The 21588-nt window shown below is 47.8% G+C and overlaps 1 protein-coding gene across 1 annotated transcript in view; it reads right to left on the bottom strand.

The window, feature by feature from the left end:
- Positions 1-18606, bottom strand: part of LOC141298995 (NACHT, LRR and PYD domains-containing protein 3-like) — a 48397-nt gene extending 29791 nt beyond the window's left edge. Inside the window, exons 1-5 of the mRNA XM_073829279.1 lie at positions 18532-18606; positions 13961-14162; positions 11720-13466; positions 4961-5134; positions 1247-1417 (exon numbers count right to left, since the gene is read on the bottom strand). Of these exons, the coding sequence (XP_073685380.1) occupies positions 1247-1417; positions 4961-5134; positions 11720-13466; positions 13961-14162; positions 18532-18606 (2369 nt within the window). The remainder of the gene's footprint in view (positions 1-1246; positions 1418-4960; positions 5135-11719; positions 13467-13960; positions 14163-18531) is intronic.
- Between the last annotated feature and the right edge of the window lie 2982 nt (positions 18607-21588).

Genomic DNA, 21588 nt, shown 5'->3' with positions numbered 1-21588 from the left:
CTGTCTGCCTCCTCTGTCTCTGCTCTCCCCAGGTCCCAGTCCATGACGCGGTTGCCTGTCCCGCCCTGGAGGGCTACTGCGCCTCCTGTTCCGCCTTGGAGGGCTCCTGCGTCTCCCGTTCCGCCCTGGAGGGCTCCTGCGCCTCCTGCTCCGCCCTGGTGGGCTCCTGTTCCGTCTGCTCCGCCCTGGAGGGTTTCTACGCCTCCTGCTCCACCCTGGTGGGTTCCTGCTCCTTCTTCGCCGCCCTGGTGGGCTCCCGCTCCGTCTGCGCGGCCCTGGTGGGCTCCCGCTCCGTCTGCTCCGCCCTGGTGGGCTCCCGCTCCGTCTGCTCCGCCCTGGTGGGCTCCCGCTCCGTCTGCGCCGCCCTGGTGGGCTCCCGCTCCGTCTGCTCCGCCCTGGTGGGCTCCTGCTCAGTCTGCTCCAGTTGTCCCTCCCTCTTGGACTTGAGTTTTTGTTTGGAGCATCTGGAAGCCGCTCCTTTGAGGGGGGGCTATGTCACGATTCTGGTCTGTGTTTCTGTGTCTGTGTCTAAGGACTTTAATTTTGTAGTTTTTGTCTCTCATTGTTGACTGCCTCCCTGCCACTCTGCTCCCTTGTTTATCACCATGGACACTCATTTGACCACACCCACTTCCTCGTTAGTTTCCACGGTTTCTAATTAGACCTTCCCCCTGCTCTGTGTATAAATAGTCTTTGTGTTTCCTCTTTAGTTTGTCGGCTGTTAAATGTGTAATGGTTGTCTCTTGCCATGGTCTGAGTTCCTGTACCCTCTGGATTTTGTTTTGTCATGGATTCCCAATAAACTACTGCATCTAGATCCTCTTTCGCCTTGTCTCTTCCAGCAACGTTACAATCTTAAAAAACATATTAATGTCTAAAGAGGATTTGTCAAGTTTTTTTGTGGGCTTTTACATGTTTGTGTGTATTACTTTGTATTGCTCTTCCATGTGATTGAATAAGATGGTCTAGCCTTCACTCCCAATGTCTGTCAATGAACTTTGGGCACCTTAGTTCTTCCTAAACTTCATACAAGACATGCCATTTTGGAAATGTTCTTTTTGAATTTTCAAAGTTTTGGCTGTATGGACATTTTTAATGAAGGAACATAAACCTCTCAGGTTTCATTAAATGTTTATGGATTTGGAATGACATGCGGGTACTGATGGCGGAATTTGCATTTTTGGTTGACTTAACATATGAGATAAAACCTTCTTGTAAAGTGTTGCAAAATAAATGTAATACTTACTCTATTTTCTCCAGTTTGCAGTGTGAATCCTTCAGTAGTTTAGAGAGCTGTTTCACTCCTGAAGCTCCTAGTTTATTTCTGCTTAGATTGAGTTCTCGAAGGTGTGTGTTTGACCACAGAGCTGAAAACAGAGCAGCACAACCTTGCTCTGTAACACTACAGTGGTCGAGCCTATAGAGAAAAGGAGGAAAAATAGACCTGGTTAAGATTGGATTAGACCTTGGAAGCCAAAGACACAACATCCAGGCTATATAAGAACAAGCCTACAAGCAGGGATGTGGTGGGGGTGGTTGAGATGTGTGTTTTGGGATGCATGTGTTGTTATGGCAAGCGGGCATCTGAGTGCACACTGACCAAAACATGCATCCTTGATGTGATTAAAAACTTGCACTCTTAACATGAACTAACATGAACAGAAATCAGTGTTTTGTTGTATCAAAACACATGACCTTGACGTGTGATGTTCTATAAAAACGTGTGTTCTCAAAGAGGTTACTTATGGTGTGAAACAACGTCTCGGTTTTAAAATTGTGTAATTTTTTCAGAAATGTAAACAATAAACATTGTTTTGTGTCTCTTTAAAGTGTTGTGACAGTTGCACATATGAAACGATCATCTTTTCATATTCACTTAAAGCATGAAATGAACATAAAATGAACATCACAATATTTTTTAGTGCAGAAAGACGTCAATACACACCATTTTTCAAGTTTATGTCCACGAAAGTTAATCTACTCTCCTCTCTGTTTTGATTGTTGGACAACATGGCTGATTTGGTGTTATGATTGGTTCGATTGTCTGTCAGTCAAGCTCTTTTTTAAATTTATTGGAGGGATAGTTTTCTACACTCTTAAAAAGGATGTGTTAAAAACAACACAGCCTGTGTTGTTTCTTAACACACCTTTGTGTCTAGTTAAGGACAACACATTTTGTGTTAGTTTTAACTCAACCAGTGTGTTATTCCAGCTAACACAGAAAATGTGTGGTTGTTTTTCTACACACTATTGTGTTATAAATACACAATTTGTGTCAAGTATGTGTTATTTTTTTTAACAAATTTTTGTATGCAATAAAGACACTGCAAACTAATGTATAGTTTAAACACAATTTATTAAACCTGCTACTAACAATTACATAACTCAAAAAGGTTAAAACAAAGAGAGGTAAACAATCAATACAATCATTTCAACATTTTATTTGTTCCTTGACTGAAAAGTTGTTAATGGTTAATAAAGTTTGTACTTTAAAAAAAATGTGGTATTTGACAACCTCTTAAGTATTAATTGTTTTATTTACATATTTTTATCAGCATACAAGTGATGGTGAGGGTCGTGAGATTGTCTCTCGTTTGTCTCTGTCATGTCAGTAACTGCCACAAGCGCTTCAGGAGTGTCTTCCAGTCAAAGCTGCAAGAGTAAAATAAAGACACTTTTGTTAGGCTACACATAGCGAATATTGTAAAATAGTGATAGCTAAAAAGGCAAGAAAAGTTTGAGCATCAGAGATTATGTTAGCGTCTTAGGGCAATTTGCAAAATACATGTCACCACGAAGCTGTTCATTTTCAAAGAGAAAGACGCAACGAACAAATGCATTTTCTCATTAGCACTACAACATGTCAATGATGAATTAAAAGCGATTCTGTTCACAATTAATCTAACAAAAGAAACTATAAAGCTTGCAGGCGCAGCTTGCATCGCCATTCGTGAGGCAGTTTTACCACGTATATGTGCCAAATGCCCCTCGACCAGGGGCGGAGTGGGGCACTAAAATCCACCGGGAAAACTCTGACCGCAAAATGTCTTAACGACCGTCGGTTGTCAGGAGAAATAAAATAACCGAAATGAACATTCCCATTTCTAAATAAAAGTTCATCAGAAAAATGATAATAATACAACTGCTCCTGTTTATGATTATTGTTGATGATCAAGTAAATAGTCTATGACAAAGTACAAAAAAAACTCATGACACTTGTTAATATAAATTAGCTAACATACAATTTAATATTAGGTTTTGTTTCAAATGGATAAAGAACAGTCTGCTAGCCTATATAATTTACGCAATATAGGTGAAATTATGTATGGATACAGCTCAAGGGCAGTTTTTTTTTTTTTTTTGCGATACACCAAAACTTATGCGACAGTTCGTTTTTTTAGGGATGAGGTCATTACACACACCATTTTATCGGTAAAAGGCCGGTTGGAAGGAAAACAGGATGTAGACAGCAAATTTTGCAGTTTTTTTACACATATTCTCTTTGTCGATAACAAAACAGTGCAAAAACTGGATAGAAACTTGGCTAGTGACAGACACGCGCTTTGCAACGTAATGACTCGGACCACTAGTGGGGGCCCCTAGTGGCGGCAGGGCCCTAAGCAGCCGCTTAGTTCACCTATAGGGAGGGCCGGCACTGATAGAGAGTGAGCAACTGTTATAAATATTGGTTGGACGTTTAGGGGGGAGTATGTGGGAGTATTTAGCCGCTATTTGCGGAGAATTTAGTAACGCCAATGATTCTAATAAGCTCAGGCCTGTCGCGTTCGCCTCGGCGCCCGCTCAATTTGTGATCCGCTGTGTAAATCCTTCGGCCGGCCGACCGGGAAAAGTCCCGGTCGTCCCGATTGCCACTCCGCCCCTGCCCTCGACCGTCTCCAAACGATCACAAAAGACATTTTAAAAACGTATAATGGCAAATACAAACATTTCTTACCTTCACACATCGAAGTTATGTTCTGAAGATGAAAACTTGAAGCACGAGGAAATTTGCTTGTCTCAGTAGAATAACGGCTCATGAAGTGAGGCAAGCAGTAATGTGATTGGCTGATATTTAACACATATTGTGTTGGACACACTGTGTTGGATATTTTCTTTTTTCTTTTTCGTTTTTAACACACATTTATCACAAAGTAACACAAAATGTGCTAAAATAGACATAACACAAACAATGTGTTAAAAATTAACATATCCTTTTTGAGAGTGTATTAACTATTAACATATTTTAAAAGTATTGTTTTTATTGTAGCAGCATGTTTATTATGATTAATCTCTAATAGGTCTACAATATAATGCTATCCAATAATTGCACTCAGACCCAGAGGATATGACTCGTTTAAGACGATTGGGGTACTGGTAATTTGTGTTTTTTACTTAAAAAGAAATATAGATAAATGAGAAGGTTTTTTTCCTCCGTTTTGTTTCAAAAACAAAATTTTTCATATTTCTCGTTCACAGGTAAAAAATAATTATTTTCCAGCATCTTTTGCAAATTTGACCCCTTTCCATCAGTGACGGCATGATTTAGAGATTAATATTTTCACAGTTAGGACATTTGGCACTTATACACAATATTTTACATTTATTAAACAACACTAATAAAATATATAAAGTATATACTAATAAAATGTGATTACAGCTAAGTGATCCAGTTTTAATTCTAAAAAAATTAATTTCTTACCCAAAATAAAACCAATTCACCTTCTTGAGCGTTAATTTGACGTACATGTTTAACTTTTAACTAAAGTAAAAAAAAAAAAAAGCTTAAACTCTTCTTGCACTTTCAAGTTATATTTCAGGTTATATGAGACCAGTTTTTCTTTGTTAAAATACAATATTACATATGAAACTGGCAATAAAAATGAAATAAAAGCTGACCTCCTCAAAGTATCACTATATGCATGCACAAAAATTTAATTTTTTTTAAAAAAGAAAGTCTTACCTTAATATCTCCAGTTTACAGCATTTACTCTCCAGTGCAGTAGAAAGCATGTTCACTTTTGAATCCTGCAGTTCATTGTTACTCAGGTTCAGATCTTTCAGGCTTGAGGAGTTTAAGGTGAGGACTGAAACCAGAGCTGAGCAGCTTTCCTCTGTGAGATTACAGTCACTCAGACTGTGACAGAAGTATACAATTTTGTACAAAATAGGATTACACACATTTACTGTACTATTAAAAACTATAAATGAAACAAATGTTTGCATGTTTGCAGTAAATTATTGGCAATGTGTTGTGATTACATGACCAATACTTTTAACTTTTCTGCTGTAAGATGTTATTTTTCATTTAGCACTACCCATTAAAAGCTACATAAGATATTTACATGTTTTCCAGAAGATAAAATAACAACATAGATCACTCATTCTACTGAGGGAAAACGTCTCGGGTTACGTATGTAACCTTAGTTCCCTGAGGGAACGAGACGCCGTGTCATGGAACGCTATGGGGAACGAGACTACCAACGCCCCCATAATTTCCAAGCCCTGCGCAGTGTCTGTTCAACCAGGGTGGAAAAGAAAGAGCCCCTGTCTAGCATTCCGCGGACAAGAAGGCCCCGTGGTCCTCGGCCCTTGGGCACACGAGGAAAGGTAGTCTTCCTCTGTCTGGTCGCCAGCCAGAGCGAGAGGTACTCCTCGGCCCTCAGGCACACGAGGAGTCTTAGTCCTTTGTCTGGGAGTTAGCCAGAACAAGAGGGACCGCAATGACCACTGTCTAGCATTACGCGGACAGATGGTGTAGGGTGGTCCTCGGTCCGCAGACCCACGAAAGTGCACTCGACCTCAAGAGTGCTCCTCGGCCCGCAGGCACACGAGGAGAGGGTGATCCTTTGTCTGGGGGTTCAGCCAGAACAAGAGGGATCCAAGTCTCGGCCTGGAACTCCGCCAGGACGCGAGGGAATAAGCCATTGTCTAGCATTGCGCGGACAGGAGGGCACTGCAATCCCCGGCCCTCGGGCCCACGAGGAAGGCAGTAGGGGCCTCTGCCTGGTAGCCAGCCAGCGCAGGAGGCACTCCTCGGCCCTCAGGCAGAAGAGGAGTCTTAGTCCTTGGTCTGGGAAAGGCCAGAACCAGAGGGACCGAAATACACTCGGTCTGATAGCTTCTTGCGCCAGAACACGAGGGGAATTAAGCCATTGTCTAGCATTCCGCGGACAAGAGGGCTGTATGGTTCTCGGCTCTCAGGTACACGAGAACAAGTGAACCTCTGCCTGGTTCGCCAGCCAGTGCGAGAGGCACCCCTCGGCCCTCGGGCTCACGAGGAGTCTTAGTCCTTTGTCTGGGGTTCTGCCAGAACAAGAGGGACTGAAAGAGCTCGGTCTGGTAACAGCAGCAGAGCGCGAGAGTAAGAGCTTTTGTCTAGTTTTCCATGGACAAAAAGGTTGAGGATGCAGATCTCTTAGTGGCGAAAGTGACTTCTCTTCTTTCTGCAGAAAGAATGCGCCTTGAGAAGTCTCCTCCTGGCTAGGGAGGTGGCTGACTCTTTGGACCTAGTCTCGCTAAGTCGAGAGGACAGTGGAGCCTGGAGCGGCTCTGAGGTCGAGTTCGTAATACCTGACGAACGTCAGGGGCGAGGACCAACCCGCAGCATTGCAGATGTCCTGGATGGGGACACCTGCTGTCAGAGCTTTCGAGGCAGATAGACCTCGAGTGGAGTGAGCCTTGAGTCCCAGGGGAGATGGGAGACCAGAGGACTCGTAAGCAGTAGATATGGCATCGATGATCCATCTACTAATAGTAGGCTTTGCAGTCGGGCCCCCCCCCTCTTTGGAGGGCCGTAACAGACGAACAGTTGTTCTGTTCTACGCCACGTGGCAGCTCTGTGGACGTAGGCATCTAAGGCTCTGACTGGGCACATGCAATTGAACTTCCTGTGATTCGGCTCCACGAATGGAGGAGGATAAAACGCTTGTAGCGTTACAGGCTGTGGCACTAGGGAGGGGACCTTTGGGATGTACCCGACTCTAGGGTAAAGAAAGGCCTTGGCCATCCCTGGAGCAAACTCTAAATGAGAAGGGGCCACCGAAAGGGCCTGCAGGTCCCCAACTCTCTTGAGAGAGGTGAGAGCTAACAGAAGCGCTGTCTTAATGGTAAGCATGCGATCCTTAATCTCCTCTATTGGCTCAAATGGAGGCTTACATAGAGCTTCTAGCACCACAGCTAGGTCCCATGTAGGAACCCTCGGTTTCACTCGAGGCCTCAACCTGAGTGCACCGCGGAGGAAACGTATGACCAAGGGATCTCGGCCCACTGAGAGACCACCTTGAGGGGCATGGTAGGCACTTATAGCCGCCACGTAAACCTTCAGGGTGGAGTGAGCTAGCCCTGCGGAAAGGCGAGATTGTAGAAACTCCAGGACTGTACCAACCGGGCAGTTAACTGGGTCTAAGTGGTGCTCGTGGCACCATCTCACAAACAAGTTCCACTTAAGGCCATACAGTTTCCTCATAGAAGGAGCTCTGGATTGGAGAAGGGTCTCAACAGCCTCGGTTGAGAGACCCGCTCCTATGAGTTGTGCCCCCTCAGGGGCCACACCGATAACCTCCACTTCTCTGGGTGGGGGTGGCAAATTGCACCCCCGGCCTGAGATAGGAGGTCCTTCCTGACGGGAATCTCCCATGGAGAGCCGTCGAGGAGAGATATTAGGTCCGAAAACCACACTCGGGCTGGCCAGTACGGGGCTACTAGTAACAGCCGTACTTGAAACCGGCGGACCCTTTCCAGAACTCCCGGGAGCAGAGCGATGGGGGGAAAAGCGTACAGACGAAGCCTCGGCCACGTCTGTACCATGGCATCCAGCCCCAGTGGAGCTGGAGGAACTAGAGAGTACCAGAGGGGACATTGCGATGTCTCTCGAGTCGCGAAAAGGTCCACCTGTGCCTGGCCAAACACTCTCCAGATCTGCTTCACCACCTCTGGGTGAAGCATCCATTCCCCGGGCCTCGGCCCCTGCCTCGACAGGACGTCTGCTCCCACATTCAGATGTCCAGGAATATGGACTGCTCTCAGGGAGAGGAGTTTTCCTTGAGACCAAAGGAGTATCCGGTACGCCAGCTTGTACAAGGGGCATGAGCGGAGTCCCCCTTGATGGTTTATGTAGTAAACCACCGCGGTGCTGTCTGTACGGACCAGCACATGACGGTTTCTTAGGTCTGGGAGAAAACTCTTCAGAGCCTGGAATACGGCCAGCATCTCTAGGCGATTTATGTGCCAGGAGAGATGGTGATCGCTCCACAGGCCTTGGGCTGAGCGGCCACTCATGACCGCCCCCCATCCGGTGAGGGACGCATCTGTTGCTAGCGAGACGCGGCGACAGGGAGCCCCCAATACCAGACCCTGAGAGAGGAACCAGGGTTTCTTCCACATGGCCAAGGCACGTAGGCAGCGCCGCGTGACCTTGATCTTGCGGAACGGGTTTCCCCTCGGGGAGAACCCCCTGGTCCTGAGCCACCACTGTAGTGGCCTCATGTGCAGCAGTCTAAAAGGTATCACGTTGGAAGCGGCTGCCATAAGACCTAACAGTACTTGGAACTGTTTGACAGTGAGTGACTGGCCTAGCTTGACCGCATTTACTGCAGTAAGTATGGAATCGATCCAAGCAGGAGACATTCGTGCCTGCATCGTGGTCGAATCCCACACTACGCCTAAGTAGGTGGTCCTCTGTAATGGAGAGAGCACACTCTTCTTGGTGTTGAGTCTCAACCCCAACTTTTGCATGTGAGCGAGAACAACACCTCGATGTTGAACCGCTTACTGCTCTGAACTGGCTAGGATAAGCCAGTCGTCTATGTAGTTGAGTATGCGGATGCCCTGGAGTCGCAGTGGAGCCAGCGCAGCATCCACACACTTCGTGAAAGTTCGGGGTGAGAGAGCTAGGCCGAAAGGAAGTACTCTGTATTGATAAGCTTTGCCCCTGAAAGCGAACCTGAGAAACTTCCTGTGTTGAAGAAGGATGGAGACGTGGAAATATGCGTCTTTTAGATCTATCGTGACAAACCAGTCCTCGGACCTGATTTGTGACACGACCTGCTTGACTGTGAGCATTCTGAACTTCAGTTTTCTGACTGAGCGGTTTAGAAGCCTGAGATCTAAGATGGGCCGAAGCCCCCCATCCTTCTTCGGAACAATGAAGTACCGGCTGTAGAACCCGGATTCCCTGTCTTGAGGAGGGACCACCTCGATGGCCTCCTTCCTCAGAAGAGTTTCTACTTCCTGTTCCATTACCAGACCCTGCTCGGGGCTTACTAAGGTTGGAAATACCCCGCTGAAAGGTGGCGGCTTGGTGCCGAACTGAATAGCGTAACCTTTCTCTACAGTGCGCAGGACCCACATAGAAACATTTGGCAGTAGTTTCCACGCTGCCAGAAAGTTTACTAAGGGAACCAGCCTCTCGAGACTGGTGTCTGGATTTATTTGAGGAACTAATTCGGAGACCTGTAACAGCGAGCTGGCAGGAAGTTCCTGAACTAGCTCCTCTGAAGACCCCCGCGGGGGTTGCGAACTCTCCAGGGCCGCTACGTTTCAGGGCGGAACAGCTAGAGAATGACGTTCGCGGGAGATCGCCGCGCCCTGTAACCCTGGCAGGGTTAGCTGACAAATCTCCTGAGGGCCCCGAGGGGGTTTGAAACCCGCACACTTGGGTACGGTGCAAACCCCCTCGAGAGGGGCTGCCCTCAACGACCCTGAGCCACAACCGTCAGGGCCGCTTGGTCGAGGACCTCCTCGATTGGAGGACAACCCTCAGGTCGGGCCTCTTCTTCGAGGAAGCCCCCGACTTAGAGCGTTGCTTTCCGGGTCCTCTAGGTTTGGCCGGAGGAGCACGGGCGGCAACGCTCTGTTTCTGCGCCTCTCTGTGGGAGCTCGTGCACGGCTGAGGCTGCCCCCGTCCAGCAGCCTCAGAGGAGAACACGTGGCGAGGAAGGAATGTCCTGAACGCCGCCGCCTGCTTGCGGGCCTCCTGGTGCCTGGCGACAACGGTGTCGACCGAAGCACCAAAGAGGCCAGATGGTTGCAGGGGGGCGTCCAGGAGCGTGACCCTGTACTTCTCTTTGACTTCGGACAGGGTCAGCCAGAGATGCCTCTCCGCGGCCACCAGGGCTGCCATAGACCGCCCCACAGCGCGGGCGGTCTCCTTGGTGGCGCGGAGAGCGAGATCTGCAGTTTTTTGCATCTCTGTGATGTTAACTTCCTCGCCGTCGCTGAACTCCTTCAGCAGGTCAGCCTGGTACGCTTGGAGAATTGCCATGGTGTGAAGGCACGTACCGGCTTGACCTGCTGCCGTGTAAGCCTTGCCCATCAAGCCAGATGTAACTTTAAGCGGCTTTGTGGGCAAGGACGGAGCCTTCAAGGACGACGCCGAGCCGGGTGACAGATAGCCCGCAAGCATCTGTTCAACCCGTGGCATCGTCCTGTAGCCGCTCTCCTCCGCGCCCCCCACATTACCATAGTTTTCAGCGGGGGAGAAAGGGCGGAAGGAGTACGGCTTTTCCCACGATCTCGTTAGTTCTTTATGGAGATCGGGGAAAAATGGAAGGCTCCGTTTGTGAGGTGCTGACTTGGTCCGCAGGAAGCAATCATCTAATCGGCTTCTCTGCGGCTCATGATATACTTCCGCGGGCCAGGAGATGTTTAATTTGGCCACCGCGTTTGTCAGCACCTCCACGAGGTCCTCATAGTGTGGCGAGCGTGGTGGTGGCGGTTGTGACTCTTCCAGGCTCTCCATCTCAACCTCCTCGGAGGAAGAGAGGAGAAACTCTGGAGCCTCCTCCCGGGGGGAAGAAACCGCAGTGCGGGCTTCCGCATCCAGGAGGAGGTCACTTGATCCACTGAGTGAGGGCGGAGATAGGGGGTTACCTGTCTCCAAACCCTCCAGCAGATCGAGCTGCGAACCCCACGAGAGCAGCTGCCGCTCCGCCTCGGCGGAAGCGGAGCCAGACCCGCGGGGAACGCTGGTGAAAGCCCCCTCCTCGAAGAGGGCTTTCCGGGAGCGAAGCACCCGCACTGGAAGGCGTTCACAGTGCGGACAGTCAGCCTTTTCGAGGGCTGACTGTGCGTGCCCCGCTCCCAAGCAAACCACACATAGGCAATGACAATGTAGCGTTGGCAGGGAGGGACACACTGCCTATGTGGGCGCTTCACCACCAAACTCCTTTTTAATGGTTGTTTTGAAGCCATTAACTCAAATAAAAGTGTGTCAAACTGGACACAAAAACAGCAATGGCAAGACAGAGACAGACACTAAATGCTCTCGCTGAATGACAAAAGCTGCCGCGGGCGTCAAACGCACGTGCTTTATACTTCCTGGTCGATGACGTCACCGCGCCTGTGACGTCACCCCCGTCATTCATTGGTTGTAGACATGATTCAGAGTGCTGCCCGCCAATGGCGTTCCCCATAGCGTTCCATGACGCGGCTCGAGTTCCCGGAAGGGAACTGCATCCTCATGGCTCCAAATGTAGAAGCATTAATATATGTTTGCACCTTTTCCAAATATACAGATTACGCTTAAAAAGCAAAGAATGTGCTTTTTTTCTAAAGAACAGTGGGCAGTTTAACTGCTACCTATGAACAAGGTATTTCCACAAATAACAAAAATGTTTTTTTGTGATGCTGCATTTATAATAATAGGTGTCAGTATAATTACTGTCCTGTTGGCTATTGAAACATAAACTTAAACATCCTTAGTGCACCTTTAAATACTTACTCTGCTTTTCTAGATGCTTTAACAACTGGCAGCATCCTCTGAAGGCATTCTTCTGATGAATCATATTTACTCAGTTTAAACTCCTCCAGGTCCTCTTCTGAATTTAATAACACAAACACCAGAGCCGACCACTGAGCAGGAGTGAGTTTGACCCCAGATAGACGACTGGCACCTGTGCTGCTCACGTATGTTTGGACTTCCTGCACTAGAGAATCATCATTCAGTTCATTCAGACAGTACAACAGATTGATGGATTGCTCTGATGATGGATTCTTCCTAATCTTCATCTTAATGTATTCAACTATTTCCTTTTTGCTGTGACAGCTGCTTCCTGCTTGTGTAAGTAGTCCACGTAGGAGACTCTGATTGGACTCCAACGAGAGACCCAGAAGGAAGCGGAGGTAAAGGTCCAGATGTCCGTTCTCACTCTGTAAAGCCTTGTCTACTGCTTTCTTTAGAGCATCATTTATTGTTGACTTGTGTTCTTCCTGAACAAAACAAAGAAACATGAATAAAGCAGCAAGAAACTCCTGAATGCTCAGATGGACAAAGCTGTACACCTTCCCCAGGTACAATCCAAACTCCTCTCTAAAGATCTGGGTACAAACTCCTGAGTACACAGACGCTTCTTTGACATCAATGCCACACTCTAACAGGTCCTCCTCATAGAAGATCAGGTTTCCTCTTTCCAGCTGTTGAAATGCCAGCTTTCCTAGTGACAGAACACTTTTCCGAGCCTTCTGAAAATCCACTTCATATTTCCCATCATACTTCTCGTTCTTAAGTTTTGTCTGAAAGATCAGGAAGTGTGTGAACATTTGAGTGAGAGTCTTGGGGATTTCTGTCCCCTCTGCTTTTATCAACATTCTCTCTAGAACACTTGCTGCAATCCAACAGAAGACTGGTATATGACACATGATGTAAAGGCTCCTTGATAATTTGACATGTGTGATAATTCTATTGGCCATATTCTGATCATTTATTCTCTTCCTGAAATACTCATCCTTTTGAGGATCAGTAAACCCTCGTATTTCTGTAACTTGATCAATATACTCAGACGGGATCTGATTGGCTGCTGCTGGCCGAGAGGTGATCCACAGGAGAGCAGAAGGTAGAAGATTCCCTTTAATTAGGTTCGTCAGCAGCACATCCACTGAAGCTGATTCTGTCACATTAGACAAGCTCTGATTCTTTCGGAAATTTAGATTTAACCGACACTCATCCAGACCATCAAATATAAACAAGGTTCTGTAGTCATTATAATCTGTTACAGGTAGTTCTTTTATTTCTTTGAAAAAAGTACAAAGAAGCTCTTTTAGACTGAGATTATTCTGCTTCAACAAATTCAGCTCTCTGAAAGGAAGTGGAAATATGAAGTGAACATCCCGATTGGCTTTTTCTTCAGCCCAGTCCAGAATGACCTTCTGCACAGAGACTGTTTTTCCAATGCCAGCAACTCCTTTAGTCAGCACAGTTCTGATGGGTTTGTCTTGTTCAGGTAAAGGTTTAAAGATGTCATTGCATTTAATTGGTATTTCCTGTGTCTCTGATTTCCTGGTTGCTGTCTCAATCTGTCTCACCTCATGATCATTGTTGACCTCTCCACTGCCTCCCTCTGTGATGTAGACCTCTGTGTAGATCTCATTCAGATATGATGAACATCCTTGATTTGATATTCCTTCGTTAATTTTCTCGAATTTCTCCTTCAGCTTGGATTTGAGGTTTTGTTGATACACAGATATGAGTGCTGATGACCAGAGGGAAAAAAGTGCAAAGCCAGTGAACAACACAAAATGCCTGCATCCGAATATTGCATCTGCTCTACTTCTGCATCTACTTCCCTACTATATAGTTTGTAAAAAGAACAGCATGTTCGAATTTAGAGTTTCATAAAACAGTAGGTGAAGCAACCAAATTACTACTAAGGCCATGGAAGAGGATTCCGTATGTGACAATATGTTCAGTATATGCTATAAATCTAGCATAGATCCATTTAATTTCTAAGGTTTAAGCCCAACTGCCATACATTTCTTTGAAGCCCCAATGCAATCAAGTAAATTAGTTTGTCTGGGCATGTGAAAACACAAAAACACTTTCAGTGTGAATGGCCACTTTACATGGCAGTATCTCACAATAAAAATTTCCCAGAGTGAGACACATCATTAAGTTATAAGATAACCTTGGTTTTACACGCAGCTTAATATTAGTCTACATGTTGTAATAATGACTTGGAGCTCTTACTGGTCAGTAGTATGTTAGCAAGATCCATCTGGTTCTTCTTCCTCAGCATGTGCAGTGTGATCTTCAGAGTCCATTCCTTGAGACTTTTCTGATCCTCATTATCTTCTATCTCTTTATCAGTGCATGCGGGATCAGGGCTCAGTAGTATTTTGAACCTCTTAAACTCATTCTCAAACAGTAAGTTGATGCTGTGCATTAACTCCTGAAACCAGTGTTCAGTTACAGAGAATTAGCAAACAATGAGCCTCCTTTAAGTTACAGAGTGGTTAAATAGTGGAATTTATGTCAAACTAGTAAGTAAATTATTTTTTTAGGTGTACTAACACAAAAATAAATAAATACTGATGCTATAACATTTCTATGGTTAGAAGTAGGGTTGCACAATATTCAAGAAAAACATGATATGCAATATGATAATCATAATATATATTCATAACATATAAATGTATAAATGAATATAAATGAAGTACACCCTACTTCTGATTAGACACACATGAAAGCAATTCACACTTATTAGACACCCTATATAAAGAGACTCTAAATTCCATTTGCTTTGTGAAGTATCCACTCTTTATCTGGTATTGTAACTTGACCAGGCCTTTTGGATACTTTGTGCTGCATTTCGCAAAAGGTCTCAACTCAGATCTTCTCATAGAGCTGGCTTTCAGGAATGAACAGCTTACACTTGACACACTAATTGACCTTGTCATCCGTCTAAACCTATTCTGAATTGTCCAACATCTAATGTTCAAGTGACTTATCCAAGCCCCAACAGTAGAACCCATGTAGAGCAAGACTTAGTGAAACTGAGCTTCGAAAGAACTGTGTTTTTTACTGTGGACAGGCAGGACATCATATCTGGCAGTGTTCTCTTCGTCCCCCATTCACCCAGCTATAAGCAGAAACCAAGTTTCCCGCTCTCAACAGGTGAGTCTGTATCAGTCTCTTGAATGCAATGCATTTACACTACCTATTACTCGACAACTCTTAAGTTTTTTTCTTTGCATTGAAAGTGATAATCGACTCAGGAGCTGCAGGAAACTTTAACCAAACAGGAAACTGAGATCCTTCCAAGCCATTTGTTGTAGATGTAGATGCTTTTGAGGTAGGAGTTGGTGCCAGTCTTTCCCAGAGGTTTAGAGAAAACCCTAAACTTCATCCAGTGGCTTTTTATTCCAAGAACCTATCCCCAGCTGAACGTATCTATGATATTGTAAACAGGGAATTGCTGGCAGTCAAACTAACTCTGGAAATATGGCGACATTGGCATGAGCGGGTTAAGCATCCTTTCACTATTTACATTGACCACAAAAACTTAGAATAACTTAATTTTGCTGAAATCCAGACATCCCCATCCCATATTTTCTTCAGTCGATTCCAGTTTACATTGTCATACTGTCCAGGGTCAAAGAACACAAAGGCTGATGCTTTATGCCACATTCATGCCACAGAGCCACATTCCTTCAAAGAACATATTCTCTCCCCAGCCTGGATAGTAGGTTCAATACAATGGGAACTTGATCAACAAATATCAAAAACTCCAAATAATCAAATACCTGCCTCCTGTCAGAGGACCACAGTTTGCTTCTCTTGTGTGCGAAAGCTTTAAGGAGCAACTGGGGTAACAGTAAGTCTAATATCAGGATACCACGACAAGTTAACAGTCAAGTGGAACAAGCAAACCAAGAAATTGGTCGTTCCCTTCCGGGAACTCGAGCCGCATCAGAAACGCTATGGGGAACGCCATTGGCGGGCAGCATTCTGAGTCATTGTCTAACAACCAATAGTACGACGGGAGTGATGTCACAGGCGCGACCAGGAAGTATAAAGCACGTGCGTTTGAAGCCGGCGGCAGCTTTTGTCATTCAGCGAGAGCGCTCTGTGTCTGTCTGTCTAGTATCATATTGCTGTTTTTTTGTGCCAGTTTGCACACATTTATTTTGAGCAATATGACAACCAGGGGAAAGAAAGTTTCTATGGCGGTTCAGCGCCCACATAGACGGTGTGTCCCTCCCTGCCAAAGCTTCATTGTTGGTGGGGGACACACACAGTCTATGTGTGGTTTGCTTGGGAGCGGAGCACGCACAGTCAGCCCTCGAAAAGGCTGACTGTCCGCAGTGTGAGCGTCTTCCACTGCGGGTGCTCCGTTCCCGGAAAGCCCTCTTTGAGGAGGGGGCTTTCACCAGCACACCCCGCGGGTCTGGCCCCGCTTCCGCCGAGGCGGAGCGGCAGCTGCACTCGTGGGGTTCGCAGCTCGATCTGCTGGAGGCTATGGAGACGGGTGAACCCCTATCTCCTTCCTCACTCGGCGGATCGAGCGATCTCCTCTTGGATGTGGAAGCCCGCACTGCGGTTTCTTCCCCCCGAGAGGAGGTCTCAGGGCTTCTTCTATCTCCCTCCGAGGAGGTTGATGTGGAGAGCCCTGAAGAACCCCAACCGCCCCCCCATTCGCCTCACTATGAGGAGCTCATGGAGGTGCTGACTGGTGCGGTCGCCAAGCTGAACATCTCTTGGCCCGCAGAACAACATCATGAGCCGCAGCGAAGCAGACTTGATGAACGCTTCCTGCGGACAAAGTCAGCACCCCCTAAACGGAGCCTTCCCTTCTTCCCCGATCTTCATAAAGAACTTTCTAGATCGTGGGAGAAGCCGTACTCCTACCGCCTCTTTAACCCCTCTGAAAACTATGGAAATGTGGGGGGTGCAGAGGAGTATGGTTATAAGACGATGCCACGGGTAGAACAGACGCTGGCTAGCTATCTGTCCCCCGGTTCGGCGTCGTCTTTGAAGGCTCCGTTCTTGCCCACCAAGCCATTAAAAGTTACATCCAGCTTGATGGGCAAGGCGTACACGGCAGCAGGTCAGGCTGGTTCTTGCCTTCACACTATGGCAATCCTCCAAGCTTACCAAGCCGACCTGCTGAAGGAGTTAAGCGACGGCGAGGAAGTGAATGTCACAGACATGCGCCGCACGGCAGATCTCGCTCTCCGCGCCACCAAGGAGACCGCCCGCGCTGTTGGGCGGTCTATGGCAGCCCTGGTGGCCGCGGAGAGGCTGACCCTGTCCGACCTAAAAGAGAAGGACAGGGCCATGCTTCTGGACGCTCCCCTTTGGGATTGAGACTCAACGCCAAGAAAAGTGTGCTTTCTCCACTACAGAGAACCACTTATCTAGGTGTAATTTGGGATTCGACCACGATGCAGGCACGAATGTCACCTGCTCGGATCGAGTCGATCCTTACTGCAGTCAATGCGGTCAAGCTAGGCCTGTCACTCACTGTCAAACAGTTCCAAGTACTGTTAGGTCTTATGGCAGCAGCATCCAACGTGATACCTTTTGGTCTGCTGTACATGAGACCACTGCAGTGGTGGCTCAAAACCAGGGGGTTCTCCCCGAGGGGCAACCCACTCCGCAAGATCAAGGTCACGCGGCGCTGCCCTCTCTCAGGGTCCGGTGTTGGGAGCTCCTTGTCGCCACGTCACGCTAGCACCAGATGCATCCCTCACCGGCTGGGGAGCAGTCATGAGTGGCCGCTCAGCCCAAGGCCTTTGGAGCGATCACCATCTCTCCTGGCACATAAATTGCCTAGAGATGCTGGCCGTATTCCAGGCCCTGAAGTGTTTCCTTCCAGACCTGAGAAACCGTCACATGCTGGTCCGTACAGACAGCACTGCGGTAGTCTACTATATAAATCATCAAGGAGGTCTACGCTCACGCCCCTTATACAAGCTGGCTTATCGGATCCTCCTGTGGTCTCAAGGAAAACTTCTCTCCCTGAGAGCAGTCCATATTCCTGGACATCTGAATGTGGGAGCAGACGTTCTGTCGAGGCAGGGGAATGGATGCTTCACCCACAAGTAGTGAAGCAGATCTGGAGAGTGTTTGGCCAGGCTCAGGTGGACCTCTTCGCTACTCGAGAGACATCGCAATGTCCCCTCTGGTACTCTCTAGTTCCTCCAGCTCCTCTCGGACTGGATGCTATGGTACAGACGTGGCCGAGGCTCCGTCTGTACGCTTTTCCCCCGATCACTCTGCTCCCGGGAGTTCTGGAAAGGGTACGCCGGCATCAAGTGCGGCTGTTGCTAGTAGCCCCGTACTGGCCGGCCCGAATATGGTTCTCGGACCTAATCGCCCTCCTCAACGGCTCTCCGTGGGAGATCCCCGTCAGGAGGGACCTCCTCTCTCAGGCTGGGGGCGCGATCTGCCACCCCCACCCGGAGAGGTGGAAGTTAAGGGTATGGCCCCTGAGGGGGCGCAACTCATAGAAGCTGGTCTCTCAACCGAGGTTGTTGAGACCCTTCTCCAATCCAGAGCTCCCTCTACGAGGAAACTTTATGGCCTTAAGTGGAACCTGTTTGTTCTATGGTGTCGCGAACACAGTTTAGACCCAGTTAACTGCCCGATAGGTACAGTACTGGAGTTCCTACAAACTCGTCTTTCCGCGGGGCTAGCTCACTCCACCCTGAAGGTGTGCGTGGCGGCCATATCTGCCTACCACGCCCCTCATGGTGGCCTCTCAGTGGGCAGAGACCCCCTGGTCATTCGCCTCGAGTGAAACCGAGGGTTCCTACGTGGGACCTAGCCGTGGTGCTAGAAGCCCTAAGTAAGCCTCCATTTGAGCCCATAGAGGAGATCTCATATCGCATGCTTACTATAAAGACAGCGCTGCTGCTAGCTCTTACCTCTCTAAAGAGAGTTGGGGACCTACAGGCCCTATCAGTGGCCCCTTCTGATATTGACTTTGCCCCAGGGATGGCCAAAGCATTTCTCTACCCGAGAGTTGGGTACGTTCCCAAGGTCCTGTCCCTAGCACCACAGCCAATCACGCTTCAGGCGTTTTATCCTCCTCCATTCATGGAGCCCGACCATAGGAAGTATAACTGTATGTGTCCAGTTAGAACGCTAGACGCATACGTCAACAGAGCTGCCATGTGGCGTAAAATAGAGCAACTGTTTGTCTGTTTCGGCCCTCCAAAAAGGGGGTGCCCAGCCTCAAAGCCTACAATCAGTAGATGGATCATAGATGCCATTTCTACCGCTTACAAGTCCTCTGGTCTCCCATCCCCGTTGGGAGTCAAGGCTCACTCCACTCGAGGCCTATCGGCCTCCAAAGCTCTTATGGCAGGTGTCCCAATCCAGGATATCTGCAGTGCTGTGGGTTGGTCCTCGCCCCTGACGTTTGTCAGGTTCTATGAACTCGACCTCAGAGCCACTCTAGGCTCCTTTGTCTTCTCGCCTTAGCAAGGCTAAGCCCGAAAGAGATTCAGCCCCCTCCCTAGCCAGGAGGAAACTTCTCAAGGCGCATTCTTTTTTAAAAAAAAAAAAAAAAAAAAAAGAGGAGAAGTCCTTTCGCCATGTTTCTCCTCGAGTGCCTGAGGGCCGAGGAGTATTTCTCCCCCTGCGACTGGCCACATGGCAAGCAGCGGTAGAGAACTGCATCCTCGTGTGCCTGAGGGCCGAGGATCACACTGCCTTTTTGTCCATGGAATACTAGACAAAGGCTCATACCTCTCGCGTCCTGGCAAAGTCACCAGGCCGAGTCATTTCCAGTCCCTCTTGTTCTGGCCCTTCCCAGACAAAGGACTAAGACTCCTCGTGCGCCCGAGGGCTGAGGAGTACCTCCTGCGCTGGCTGGCTACCAGGCAGAGGCGTATCACTGTTTTTCATACTGCCCTCTTGTCTGTGAAATACTAGACAAAGGCTTATACTTCTCGCGTCCTGGCAAGGTCACCAGGCTGAGTCTTTCAGTCCCTCTTGTTCTTGCGGTACCCCAGACAAAGGACTACCACTTCGCCTCGTGGGCCTGAGGGCCGAGGAGCACTCTAGGAGGTCGAGTACCCTGTCCTCGTGTGCCCAAAGGCCAAGGACCATACACACCCTCTTGTCCATTCACACATCTCGTTCCCCATAGCGTTTCTGACGCAGCTCAAGTTCCCGGAAGGGAACGTCTCGGGTTACGTATGTAACCTTAGTTCCCTGGGGGAACGAGACGCCGCGTCACGGACCATAATTCCCGCACCCTGCGGCGCTCGCTTCATTCCTATAGAGCTGCCGCCGGCTTCAAACGCACGTGCTTTATACTTCCTGGTCGCTGACGTCACCGCGCCTGTGACGTCACTCCCGTCGTACCATTGGTTGTTAGACAATGACTCAGAATGCTGCCCGCCAATGGCGTTCCCCATAGCGTTTCTGACGCAGCGTCTCGTTCCCTCAGGGAACTAAGATTACATACGTAACCCGAGATATTTTCTCCACACTTTCTGTTCTACCAACACAGAGGACTGGTCCCGGTTTCTGCCCTGGGCAGATTATGCCCAGAATTCCCTACAACACTCTCTACAAGACTTTTCAGTGTGTTCTTGGATTCTCCATTAGCCTCCATTGCTGCAATGTAATCATAAACCCACAGATTCTACCTTTGTAGATGATTGGTACAGGCACAGTGAACAAGTATGGGAAAAAGCCCATCGACACCTTAAACAAATTGCACAGTCATACAAAACTTTTGCTGACCAACACCGTAGCAACACTCATCAATACCAATCTGGAGATCAACAATGGCTGGCTACACAAAATTTAAGGCAACCAAATACATAACCGACCAGCTCCCGTTATGCTGAAGCCTCCACTCTTTAAACTGAGTGTAGCTAGGTCTCTTCTTGCTTTAGAGACTCATTATGCTGAGACCTTCACCCTTTAAAGTCCCCCTCTCAGGATCAAGTGTTGTTAGGCTTCCTCTCATTTTAGAGAGTCTTTGAAATCTCCGCTCTCCAGAGCTCCGCCCTTAGTATTTAGTCTCTTTTGTGAGCCTTGCTACTTCTTTAGCATTGAGTGTGGTCAGGTCTCATCTCGTTTAGAGAGTTGCTATGCTGAGACCTCCACGCTTAAGAGCTCCTCTACTAGGACTGACTGTGATTAGGTTTCCTCTCATTTAAGAGAGTCATCCTCCCGCTCTTCAGAGCTCTGCCTTTGGCAGCATTGTAAGGCTGTAGGCTCCTTTAAGCCTCGCCAACTACCTCTGGCGTGGAGTGTAGTTAGGTCTCCTCTTGCTTAAAGAGCCATTGTGCCGAGACCTCCACTCTTAAGAGTTTCCCTACCAGATTCGAGTGTTGTTAGGTTTCCTCTCATTTTAGAGAGTCATTCTGCTGAAGCCTCCGCTCTCCAGAGCTCCGCTTCTAGTATGCAGGCTCTTTGTGAGCATTGCTACCTTTCTAGCATTGTGTAGTCAGGTCTCCTCTCGTTTTAGAGAGTCATTATGCTGAGACCTTCACTCTTAAGAGCTCACCTACTAGGACTGAGTGTTGCTAGGTTTCCTCTCATTTGAGAGTTATCTTGCTGAAGCCTCCATTCTTCAGAGTTCCATCTTGGGCAGTTATAGTAGCTTGTAGGCTCCTCTTTGAGCCTCGCTAAGTACCTTTGGCGCTGAGTGTAGTTAGGTCTTCTCTCGCTTAGAGAGCTGTTGTGCTGAGACCTCCACTTACCAGGACCGAGTGTTGTTAGGCTTCCTCTTATTTAGATATTCATTCTGCTAAAACCTCCGCTCCACAGAGCTCTGCTTTTAGTATGTAGGCTCTTCTGTGAGTTTTGAGTGTTGTTAGGCTTCCTCTCATTTTTAAGAGTCACCCTGC

This window comes from Garra rufa, chromosome 23 (genome assembly GCF_049309525.1).
Source record: "Garra rufa chromosome 23, GarRuf1.0, whole genome shotgun sequence".
NCBI classification, from domain to species: domain Eukaryota; kingdom Metazoa; phylum Chordata; class Actinopteri; order Cypriniformes; family Cyprinidae; genus Garra; species Garra rufa.
The sequence above is the reverse complement of the archived record's forward strand: the minus strand, read 5'-3'. Positions and strand labels throughout refer to the sequence as shown.